The 13193-nt window shown below is 33.6% G+C and overlaps 1 protein-coding gene across 2 annotated transcripts; it reads left to right on the top strand.

Annotated features, from left to right (window-relative positions):
* Window positions 1-638: 638 nt before the first annotated feature.
* LOC149713563 (uncharacterized) lies at window positions 639-9905 on the top strand. Of its 2 annotated transcripts, none has more exons than XM_089849023.1 (14): window positions 639-1039; window positions 5133-5335; window positions 5763-5963; window positions 6174-6227; window positions 6534-6611; window positions 6672-6758; window positions 6908-6973; window positions 7646-7684; window positions 7743-7808; window positions 7879-7920; window positions 7973-8023; window positions 8833-9071; window positions 9478-9637; window positions 9701-9905. In XM_089849023.1, exons 2-14 carry the CDS (start codon window positions 5137-5139, stop codon window positions 9847-9849), a joined length of 1431 nt encoding a protein of 476 aa, XP_089705149.1. In that variant the 5' UTR covers window positions 639-1039; window positions 5133-5136; the 3' UTR covers window positions 9850-9905. The 2 variants fall into 2 exon arrangements, with proteins under 2 accessions (XP_089705149.1, XP_089705151.1); XM_089849025.1 differs by having other exon boundaries at window positions 640-1039; window positions 7982-8023.
* Window positions 9906-13193: the final 3288 nt, after the last annotated feature.

The raw sequence follows: 13193 nt of genomic DNA, 5'->3' as shown, positions 1-13193 counted from the left end.
TGTCAAGCGTATATTATATTTGTGCAGGATGAAACTGTTAACGCTTTTTTTAACTTTTCTTGTCAAATTCCGAGTTTTTTTTCTTTCGTTAGGTCAAGTTAATATGGGGTAAAACAAAGACATTCTCCCGGAGAGATATAATTTATGAATGCAAGATTTTGTAGAAATATAACACACTAAAAAATCAGAACCAACTGAAATGCTTAGCAAAACAATTTAAAATAAAAATATTCAGAGGTACACCTCACCAAATTATATTACATTTGTGGAATTTCACCAATCATACTATATTGATTTTTCCTTTAATATATTGTTTCATATTGGTCCTTTGAGTGCCATGTGTACTTTTTTAGTTGCTAAATTTTCTTGTTTCACAAGAAAGTATTTATGTTTAGTCATACTGAATGTGGTCGAATAGGGAGAGGGCAAACCCATTCTTGCCACGTCATAGGGTTATATCTCTTACCTCGATTCAATCCCCCTAACGGGGGAAATTCAGTATCGTGCCTACAAACGCTCCCCTAAGTAGAGGTATAAAATGACGTCGGATGTTCTTTCCCTCCCTGTCAAACGCCCTCTCCCTATTGGATTTTCGTGAAGTTTTACAGTTTCTCACTCTCTACAGTCTAGAACGATGAACAAGGTAGGGAACGTAACTTTAACCCTCCCCTCACTATACAAATACATCGGGGGAGAAGCTTTACAATCACAGTTCCACGAATGTCCCTTCTACATTGCTTATTGAATCCTACCGAAAAGAAACGGTCCCATATCTTTAGTGACGTCTTAGTATTTTGCGCGCCAAAACTTACACGGCGCGGTGGTAATCTGCGTTTCATAGGTCATAGCTATTCGCGAGGAACTCGGACGCGGCGGAAAATAGACAGACAGGCTGCTGGACTTCGTATTTCTGTGTTTGAATTTTTGGATTCAAGAGGTTAGGTCAGTTATTGCAAACTAGATCGTCACTAATAAGTTGCCTACAACCAGTGCCTTTTTCTTTGGATTTATTGTTGTTCATAACTGGAGACTACTCAAGGTAAGGTAATTTTTATATATAACTAAATAATTTATTGGTCAACCTTCATTATAAATTTAATTTAGCATATAATAATTAAAGAGAAAAAATAGTAATGGTAAAGGTGCTTGTCGCATAGAAAGGATCTGAAAATCTTGAACAATTGTATTTGTAATTCCACAACTAGATTGTAGAACATCCTTTCTCCACCCGCTTTACGTTTTGGTTAGAAACATTCAGAAAGTACAACTAATTATATTAAAAATTTACCAAAACATTTTTGTGTAGAATTGTAAAATATCAACCGTTCACGCTAATAATGCATGATTATTAATAATGCTTTTGAAGTGCAAATTAATGCGATTTTATCAAGGATAATATAGTTAATTGGAGAATGAAATGCACAGAGGTGTCGGTTCTATTTAGTTCCAAGTTTTAAACCCGTTTTCATAAAAACGTCTTCGATTTTATAATAAACCAAAATATTCCATTATGTTATATTAGTGATTTCGATGTTATTTTATCAGGGATAAGTGAGGTCAGATAGATTGGAAATGATGATGGCGCACCGCGGCACCGTAACTCTCCAGGTGCACCTCGCGCACGCCCCCACCGTAGGCGATTGTTAAGCGGCCCCGTAGCTCCATTGTATTTGCATGAGAACTAGCTTCTATTTTTAGAAAGAGAGAGCGTCCTTTACAAGTTCGTACTGAACGACTCTACCTAACCGTTGAGGATACTGGGAGAATTACCGTGCAGTAGGTGGGAGTACAGAGGCAACGTTGAGGTATGGGGGTTCCACTCCATTCCTCTCTCCTTGAAGATTTTATCAACGTGAATAAAAAAATGGTCTGACCATTTCATTCTCCCTTTAAGTAGTTTCAAGTTTTGAAAGGAGTACATAGTTTATGGCAGAAAACCGGCTTTTCATGGGAAGATGTACCTTTTCTAAGGCTGGATTCTATCGATAGTTCGATACTATATAGGGAGCTAACAGTTCTGACCCTGAAACGTCACACCCTTCTATCCCTTACTGGAGTTTCATCCCCCCTAACGGTTGGAAACAGTATTCTACGCGCAAAAATGCCAACCAGAGAGGGGCTGAGTGACGTCAGACTATCTCTTCCCCCTAGCCAGTTGTTAGCTCCCTATTCCCAAGAAACGGTTATGTCTGGGTTATATAAAGTACGCGAGGTCCTATTGTGAAACAACTAGTTTTACACAAAAACAATACTGCGTGTTGCATTTTTTTAGTAGAGGAAATGGAATTTTTTTGTCGGGAAGTTTCTCGGAGAAATGTTTGAGAATTGAAAATTCAATATTTTTATATTCTTTTAAAAAATGTTCAATAATTTTGCCCTGTTTCATTTCCAACTTCTGTTCACTTATACCTTACGTACATGGTTTCAGGTTTATGCAAAAAGGTGTTAAAAATGCCTAAACGTTCTTACAAAAGCTTATCTACAATATCATCGAGGCATAAATCCCGGTTGATCAAAAATGCTCTCAACTCCAATTCCTTTGCTGATTCGGTGCTCATGTATAATGATGATGTATTAGGAAGTTCTAAATCAAATGATATAGTTTTGGCGGATGAAACGCGGGAATTTCCTAGAACTGAACATTTTTCTCGAAATGAAAATTTCGAACCATATCCGCGTCAGCCTGTTCAGCCTGAAATAATAAATGGGTGTAAATTCAATTCTGATAATGATAGTGAATCGGATACCATTTCGGACTCTTCAGATAACGAAGAAATAAGGAACCTCCCTTATGAAGGCAATCTAGAAACCAGTGAAGTTCCAGAAAGCTTTAAATATGAGCTAGCATTGTGGGCCATCGAAAATAAAGTGGACAAAACTATCGTTAACAAGTTGCTTGCTGTTTTAAGAAAACATAATTGTCATACGAGCCTTCCATCTGATTCTAGAACGCTTCTCAAAACACCCAGATTTGCAGCAGTTAGAACTGTTGAACCTGGTGAATACTATCATTTTGGGTTAGGAAACGCTATTCGGTCAGAAATCGATAAATGGGCTCGATGTTTTGATATAGCGATTCCAAATAATTTGAAGTTACTATTCAATATAGACGGAATTCCATTGACAAAAAGTTCTAGCAATCAGTTCTGGCCTATATTAGGTTCTTTATCATATTCATTGAAAGAATCTAAGCCATTCATTATTGGAATATATTGTGGAGTTAAAAAACCAGCTTGCCCCAATGAGTTTTTGAAAGACTTTGTTGGAGAAGTTATGGAATTACTTCGTGATGGAATCAAAGTCAACAATGGTTTAAAAACGTTAGAAATTGTTGGATTTATTTGTGACGCTCCGGCTCGAGCGTACATAACACAGATAAAATATCACTCTGGTTATTATGGGTGCGGAAAATGTTCTTATAAAGGCGAGTATATAATGGGGCGAGTGGCGTATCCTGGAGGGTTTAATCGTCCTTTGAGGTCTGATGAAGATTTCACAAATAAACTTACACCCGAACATCACACAGGGACTTCTATATTGCAAAACATTCCAGGACTGAAAATGGTTACTCATTTCCCATTTGAATATATGCATTTAGTTATTTTAGGCGTGATGAAAAAAATTATGCAATCTTGGATTGGTTCAAAGAAAACTAGATCGAAATTCAGACTAAAAAAACGGGAAATAACAGAAATATCTAGGCAACTTGAGTCACATAAAGAGTACACTTGCTCGGAGTTTGCCCGAAAACCGAGGGGATTGGACGAACTTGATAGATGGAAGGCTACTGAATTCAGACAGTTCCTTCTCTATTCAGGTCCGTTAATCCTAAAAACGATTTTGCCAAAAAAGTATTTTCAACACTTTCTTAGCCTTCATGTGGCAATTAGAATTCTATCAGTGACAGACCAAAGAGAAGATCTTATTAACTTTGCTTCGGAGTTATTAGTTTTTTTTGTTAAAGAATTCAAGTCTTTATATGGATCACACCTAGTTAGTTATAACGTTCATGGTCTTTTACATTTATGTGGTGATGTGAATGAGTTTGGGGCTTTAAATAAGTTTAGCGCATTTCAATTTGAAAACCACCTCCAATTTTTGAAAAATTTACTGAAAAAAAACGACAAACCGTTAAAACAAATAATATATAGAATTTCCGAAAGAAATAATATTCCAGTAAATTTCTTAAAGGTTAAAAAATCTCACTCTTTGCATAATCCACATCAGAATGGTGCTTTACCGGAAGGTTTTTTCGGGGAGCAGTTCAAAAAAATTAAACTTGGTACAGAACAGTATTCTATATCCGATTCCAAAAATGACCACTGTTGCATATTAAATGATAATACGGTTGTTCAAGTTGAAAATGTAGTCCGAAGTGAATCATGCAATCTATATATTGTTGGCCGACAATTCACCAAAGTTGAAAATGTTTACCGAGAGCCGTGCGAGTCAGTTATAGTTGGTGAATATGTAGTTGAATTACTTGATCAGGAATTAAAGAAATGGCCAATAGAATTAATATCAAAAAAGGCTCAAAAATATCCAATTGTACAATCAAATGCATGGTATATAGTTGAACTTATTCATAAAGAGATTTGAAAAAAGATTGGAAAGACGCAAGCCTGCAAACCTATTATGATAATCACTATCCGGGTTTTAATTTTGGCACGTACAATGGCAGTCTTTCTCTTATCTTTTAAAACATAAACTGTTGAAATAAGATGGAAATTAGCTTTGAAGTTCTGTATTTTAAAGCTTGTACTTTTTCTCTGCAAATAGAATGTAATTTTCTCAATTTCATATAATTACAGGCTGTATTTCAGACCAAACCTACTTTAACAATAATGTTACAAAATCGTTTTGAAATAAATAGAACCTTTTAGCAGGATATTGTTTGCAATAGATCAAAAATGCAATTATATGAAAACAAGCTTCCATTAATACACAAGCATGCACTGATTAAATCGATTTGCATTAGGTCTTACGATATTTTATTTTTGTACACTATTCTACACAAAATAAACTTTTCGGAGGAATTTATTACTAGCCTTTATGAAGACAACTAATCGAAGATTGACCAAATTTTAAAAGAATTTTTTAATACTGTGATAACATCTAATTTATATTTCCAGAACTATGGATCGTGGATATTATGTTGTAGAATTTACAAAATCTAACAGTGGTGCTATAGTACCGAAGTCGTGGGTTGATTTACATGGACCCGAGAAAGAAGCCAGTTCGTGGCCAGATAAAAATGCCTCAAAACTTTCAAAGACAGGGGCTGATCCAGACGACAAGTGGCCAATTTATGAAATCAAATGCAAATATACATGTGGTAATTTTTTGTTTAATATATTAATTTTCATGGTAGTACACGTTACCATGAGTTAATCATATATTAGCTCACTAGGGACCTAATATGATTCACTCATATATTAAAGATGAGGAATATAATAAAAAGGTCCTCAACGAGTTCCAACATGGATAACTTTTATTCTAGGTTGTTTATTAGTATTTCAAGTTAATTTTTAAACCAGTATAAATATATAAAGGTGAAAGCGTACTCCAATGAAATTTTTCCAAAATATTTCTAACACTTTCATTTATCTTTGAGGGTTTGATATGTAGATGCGATTATGTTTTTGTGCTTATTGAAAAATTTCATCTTAGGTCTTCATTCCTTTGCCTTAACTGCTAACACAGAAAATGAAGAGGCGCTAATTTGTAAAATCTAATTTTTACCAATCTTTATATTCTTCCAGATACATATGAAATAGCGGATAAAAAATTGAACAGGTATTTGGAGGGAAAGGAGACAGCGAGTTCCAGCAATGAGGACATAAACAATAAAAATAGTAGGAAACCAACTAATAGTCCATTATCATCAGAGGACGAAGCGGATGAGCCTCCTTCAAAAATGCCTGTTTTCGACGCTACATTTCACAAGAACAAAAAAAATAATGGTATTGGAAGTATTTTGCATTGAAGCAAGGGGCCAGTCAGTCACGAACCATAATATATGTATCTGCTGTAATTTAGACTTCAGCAAAGAGAATAGGCGAAAGTACAAAAATGACTAAAATATCCCATAATTAATAAGCAAGGAATATGAAAATGATTAGCCCCTTTCTTTTAAGTGTATCAAATATTATCTAAACCTTTTTTAACCGCAGCTAAAATTATTAAGTCATTCTCAACTAATTCGTCAAAAAGTTCAAAAAAATCAAGTAAGAATATTTGTATTACATTGAAGATTAATTATCACAGTAGTCTAAAAAATTTTATTATGAGTCCCTTTGACTTTCGGGAACCTCTAGTATAGCATGTTAATAAAACGCTCCTATTGGCGTCGGAATAAATATGTGTGCTATCTTATATTAGATAACACAGGAGATTTTTTTTGCGATAATTAAATAATAAAAATCACAAATATAAAACATTTCATGAAATGGTTTTTAGACGTCTGTTTTATGCAAATTATTTGAAATGATTATATGAAATAAATTAAATCCTTGTTTTTTCCTATATTTTAGGTAAAAGTCCCAGAAAAACCTTGAAAAAAAGAAATTTATTTGGGTTAGAAAGATCAAAAGAATTAGTTGTAAATAATGGTATACAAATATGAATTTGTAAAATTATTGAAAGCTAACCATGTGGATTTTCTTTCAAAGACCCTTGTACTGAGTTGGAAGATTTCGATAGACCCACGTCATCATTTTTTCCAGAAGAGATTCTAGAGCCAGGCACAAGTGATGAAGGTAAGTTGTTTTATAACTTTAATTAAGTGTTCGTGGTGAATGGTATTTACTAGGAATTCAGTGAATATTTACAAAGGTTATTCTAACACGTTAAGATATATTTCTAACAAATAAACTGGTAAAATTAAAGTTTTTATATTTTCATTTAGAAATTGTAATTAAAAATAAAAATAAAATCGATGTGGGAGAAAATAACAAAACGGACGCAAATGAAGGTAAATAATCTTCGAGCTATTCTTTGAAAAACAATGCAAGGAAGAATTGGTATACTAGGCTTTGAATTCGATCCCACAAGCCAATATGGCTTTTAAAAGGAAGAGAGTTGGTTAATTTTACCGGTAAATTACCTATTTTCACATACCGTATTTTAAATTACCGCAGTAAATAGCCATAAATTACCACCGAACGGCGAAAGGAACTTAGTACCAAAAGTTTACTAATTTTCAAGTTTACTGAATAATTATTTACATTAGTGTAGCGTCTTCATAGTCACACATTGGTGGACCGTTTCATTTTATATCGAATTATGTTCAGTTACCGTTTGCCGTTATTTGAAAATTTATCCTGTAATTTACCCGCTTAATTACTTATTTTTAAGATACGGTATTTTTACATCCCTGGGCTTTTATTTCTTTGAATTTCTGATAACAATTTGGCAATTCATTGACCACCGTTAAAATCTGCTTTCCACTTGGTGAACTAGTGAACCAGATCTGTGCACACCCGTTTCATTTCTCAGTAAAAATTCCAAATAAACACCAAGTGGGATACTGCAGGCAAACCGACCTGTAACTTATAATAGCAACGAAAACTATTTAACCGTTATCGAAATTTTTAACCTAAACTGTAAATAATATTAAATAAGCGAAAATATTTGTTTTTTATAGATCCTAACTCGCTCAGTCGAGATAACGATATTTCTGCAGGTACTGTTTGTAAGCTTCTGGCGTTCTTAGTTTTATAGTATATTCTGCTTTTTACTAGGGATCATAGAAAAGTCTCCTTTTTGTACTCCTGTAAACACAAAACAAATTCGTCCTGTAACTCTAGGTGATCAAAAAGATAATTTTATTGTTTCTATAAATTCGTTAATAGAAGCAGAAACCATATTATTTTACAGATCGCTTATCTGCTGTCAGTGTTGATCGCGACAATTCCACAGGTAATGTTAAGAATTTGTAAATAACAAGAGCCAAAAATTTATATGCTGTTAGTTATTTCAGATTCAATTCAATGCAGAGATAAATTGGTCATGGTTCATAAAGGTAAATATTGGAATGAAACTAAACGTTGGCAATTTTCGTAGAGGATTAAATATGCAAAGGTTTCGAAGGGTTGAACATATAGTAAAATCTTATTAGATGGATAAGAACTTAGTTTTGAATATTTAAACAAAAAACTTTGAATGAAAATTTGAAACGATGACTCTAGCTCCATTTATTTCATATTTAAAGGGAGGGTGAAATGGAAAATTAAGTGATTTTTTATCGTTTCTTCTACTAATTGTTAGACCAATCACCATCGTGAAACATCCAAGAAATAACACCTAATGATCTTAAAACTTCAATTAATTGGAAATTTTATGGATAATTTCAAATAAGTACCTCCGACCAATCGCGTAACGCCCTGCCTTTTTATTAACCAAATTTCTGAGGCACGCTCCGTGTCTAATGAAATTTATCGGCAGATTTGAGAAAATTTGCGCACGATATGACAATCGTGGTGTGAGACATTTAGTTTGCCTTGAAAATTTTGTTAACAAAAAGGCAGGGAGTCACGCGATTCCTTGGGGGTACTTATTTAAAATTATATATAAAGTTTCAGACTAATTGTAATTTTAAAATCATTCGGTGCTAGTTGTTGGCTGTTTCAGTATGCAGATTGGTCGTATAATTAGTAGAATAATGTATAAAAAATTACTTGATTTTCCTTATCATCCTCCCTTTCATAGAGTTTATAGTTTAGCTTAAGGTCTATCTTCAGAGTTTCTTCAATATAGATCTATGGTGAAATTAAATATTCCTATTTTTCGCAAGTAAATTATGCATGAAAACGTCCTATTTGATTTTTTTAGCAACAATTAACCGGCTTGACAGAAATATGGAGTTACTAAAAATGGAAAATGCTCAAATTCTCCAAACACTTGGAACAATTTTAAGAAAATTGAATGCCAAAGATGCACCAGCAACTGAAATAAATGAACAATTTAATAATGAAACAAGGAAGAAGAGTTTTAAACTACCGTTAATCACGACAAGTGATCTTTCAGAATTAGAAGAAAAACTAACTTCAGAAAGTCACAGAGCCCAAATGGTGAGACCCATATTATTTATCTTATTTTATGATGGAGATATGAAATAAGTATTATCATGCTATAGCAATTTCCTTAAGGGATTTCTTGTGGTGTTAGATTTAAGTTGATTTAGAAAACTTCAGAGTGAAAATCCTAACTTTAATTTAGTGGTCGCAAGTGTAAATATTTAATTAAATTTAGCAGAGGCTAAGACTTATTATTCACGATCATTTGTTCAATTTGCTTGGAGGGCTTTATTATTATTTAGAAATTCTGATGAGAAAGACAAATAAAGTAGTTGCTGCATCAGAATTTCAATAAAATATATATAATTTTTTGCTTACAAATATATCAAATATATATGACAAGAGGTCATTGTCCGGGCCGTAAAATTAAAAAACAATTTAACTTATATTTTTGTTATAGGCAAATATTCTGAAACAAATTGGAGGAACTCATTTATCTGACTGCATTAAACGAATTCTTAGGATAACATTTAGTGATCGTTTGGCATCTCAGTTCTCTTGGGAAGGAAAGAAGGGAAAGAAACCACTGAAAGGGCTAAATTTAATTAATTTAATTATAGGTACATATTTTTAAAATAAGTAACATTTATTTCAGCATAATTATTTTTAATATTTTTTATTAGATGTTGCCTTAAACGATAAAACTCTGAAAGATGTTACTGAAAAAGCCATAGAACGCGAAGTTAAAGAATGGTTTAGACACGCGAAAGGTCGTGCCGACCAAAGGGATAAAAAAAACGCTGAAAAAAATAAAGAAATTGAAACATTGTAAAATTTTACTTTCAATGTGGAAATCAAAAATAATTAAAGAAAACCATTATATAATAATAGTTTTTATCATTTCATAATTTCCTATAAAAATCCTTACAGCGTCCTTGGTTAATCCATTGGATGTAAGCCTTAAATCCATGATACATCTGTATTAAATCCAACCATTATCTCGTTAAAGTGAATAGAAAGTAGATAATACGTCTATTGCTAGTTGTAAATAAGTACAAAACAAAGATTACTAAAATCCCAAGTTCATCCACGCTATATCCTAACAAACTCCAAAAATACCTCCCACGGATATAGTTTGGATGTTAGGTGGACGGACATATGGAGAGTCAGATGATGTCCAAAATACGTTTTTACCGAAAATCTGGATATCCGAGGGATATGACTTTAATCCATAACATATGTCTGTCGTACGTATTATGGACGTATTTGTGTTGGGTGGGAGGCGACATTTTTAAAAGCGTTATGCGACACTCTTGGAGTGGCGTCGCTAGGCCTTTTATAGCGCCCCCAAATTTCAAAGTTAGCCCCCTCAAAAAAATCCGTACACTAACTTCTAAATCGTCCACTTTAGTTACAGTTAGAGAAATTTCCGCTTCAAAAACGTCGTTAGTGTCAAACTGTTCCAAGTTCTCGCACTTCCATGGATTTTCTTTTTTTAAATATGGTAGAGTAGATTAGGTCAAACGCGTTTCTGGTGCTCGAAAAACTCTTCATGAAAAGAGATTATTAAATTTAACGAATACGTCTGTATCTACTGCTGGGATATTAGGGCCTCCAAAACCAATTTAATACCCGATGCATTTATACTAATTTATAAATTTCTGCCTTTTTCAGAAGTTATTAAGTCGGTGAAAATGACCAACTTACCATGCAAATTCAAGCTGGATTTTAAGTCGATCAAGTGGCCAACTTTTTATGTAGTTTCACATTAATGCGAGAACTACCCTTGCTTGTTAGAACTGTCCTCTTAAGTTCTCTCAAGGTTGAACCTTGTTTAGCAAATAGCGCTATTTGCTGATAAATCAACCACTCAGAGTGGTGTCATGCGACACTCAGAAAGCGTTATTTAAACTCGGAAAGGTGTTATGCTGCACCCTTTAAGGAATTGCACAACACTCATAAGGGAGTAAAAATTAACTTTTACTTCGATATAAGAGTTAAAAAGGTGTTAAACTGAACCTCTGTTGCACCATTTTATTCTTATCTTTGACACTAATTGCTCAACTAAATGTTATTAAACCCTTTCTGGGGTGTAAATGAACACCTGTAATGGTGTCAAATTTGGACCCATATAAACTACTTTTAAAGGTGTTAAAGCACACCGCATTTTCCTAGAGTGTATAACAACAACCAGTATAAATCTACCCTAATGGACAGTCTGTTAAAAACAGCTAGTCGTCTTATATAAATGACAAGTTGCATCTTAACCAACAGAGCTTAGTGTTTTTAATAAAGGTTTGAGTGCTTTTAGTTTAACAGCAAAGAGCGTCTTTATCAAAATAAGCTCCGGGATTTAAAACTGTTCTAAGAGCTGTTATTTTTACAGCAACCCCATTTTTTTAGTGTACTCTAAGCGGTTTGAAGCAGCGTGATGTGTTTTTATTTTTACAGCAAACCACGTTTTAATCCACAGTGAGTTTAAAACCACATATTTTGCTGTTAGTTTTATAGCAGAGGACATTTTATGTAACTGTTATTTATTGGTAGTAAAACAGCATATAGTGCTGGTTTTTTCATTGACCCCTACAATATAATCAACGGTTAAGACTGTCTTTGAAACAACCTCCGAAGCGGTTATTTTAAAAGCTACGAACGCCCCTGAATACACGAACAATTAATACTTAAAACTGTTAGTTCCACTGATTAGAAAAACAGCATTGTTGACGGTATTAAAAACAGGGAGGATGTACAATTAAATTAACATGATCTTGATGGCGTACGCTATTGCCATTACCATAGTGTTTATTTTACAGCATTTTTATTCTGTGTGTATTTCATATTGAAACATTGGATCTTATGCGGTAGGGTGTCAAGTCACATCTACAAGGGCCTACCTTCCCTGTAGATTTGATAAAAACTGCCTTTTGAAGAAAGACTTGAAAAAGAGAAAATAGATTGGCTAAAGTTCTGAAATCTGAATTTTTTTTTCAGACATTATAAAACATTTATTTCAAATTAATTACTTATTTTTAGAGGTATGCGGTTAACCGTTTCAATCGAATAATTCGATTCGGTATTCGATAAGAATATTTTCACTTTTCGATTCGAATATCGAATACCGAACTGACTATTCGGTTAAAGTTCGACTACCATAAATTTTGGTCCTTGGCACTAGAGAGACCCACCTTATTTAAAAAATATCATCCCAATTTTATTTGTCTCCCATCAAAAACTACCAGCAAGTGCATAGGAAAATTTTAAGAAATACTTGACCACCAATGAGGAGAGGTATTATGAAATTTAGGAGCTTCTAAATGTTCTTCTCCTTGCTTTGTAATTTTATTGGCGAATATTAGGGTTACTACACGATTAACCCCGAATACTTGGCCTAGTATTCACGAATATTAGGGTTAAATATTCGCGGTTACTAGGCTTAACTATTCGCGATTAATCGGGAAGGAAAAAATTACCAAGGCCCAACTATTCGGTGTTCGATTTGGAATAAACTATTCGATTCAGTATTTGATAAGGAAAATTTTTTGGTATTCGATAACCGGTTCGATACCCAAAAAGTGGTATTTGCACACCCCTACTTATTTTGGTTTTTTTACCAACTATATTCTATTTGGTGAAAATATTTGATCATGAAATTTGGCATTACTAATAAAAAAAATACCTCAAAGATGCTTGCATCTTTTGAAATGGCGCTTGAATTTTCCCTAGACACTCAATTTCTTAAACTCTCTAATATTATACTCCCCACTGAAATCCGAAATGGGTGGATTAGGCTGATACCCCCTAAACGTACAGGAAAGGTGATATTTCTTGCTTTCTTGGCGTTAAACGTCTGTTAGGGATGAAGATCAGATGCGTGGGCGGTTGCATGAGGAGGAAAGATTGCAAAATCAAGAACCTTCCCTCAAAAATATCAATCAATAATATCGATATTATATCATAAAATATTTATGATGCCGCACAAGGAAATTTAGTTTTCCTCTTTTTTTTCAACTCCCCAAATAACCAAAGCTACACGTACTAACTGAATACTGTACTATATTAGCGTCTGTAAAGTCCTTGTATATTACCTTGCTAAACACTAAAGTACCTGGAAAATATTAAGTCATCAGTGGCGAAGGTCTCAAAAATGTATCTTATTTTCATTCAGGAAGTTCGTGA

Source organism: Phalangium opilio, unplaced genomic scaffold (assembly GCF_054372755.1).
Source record: "Phalangium opilio isolate 3A_F unplaced genomic scaffold, DU_Popi_V2 ptg000009l_1, whole genome shotgun sequence".
Taxonomy (NCBI): Eukaryota; Metazoa; Arthropoda; class Arachnida; order Opiliones; family Phalangiidae; genus Phalangium; species Phalangium opilio.
This window is presented reverse-complemented; position numbering and strand designations above follow the sequence as displayed.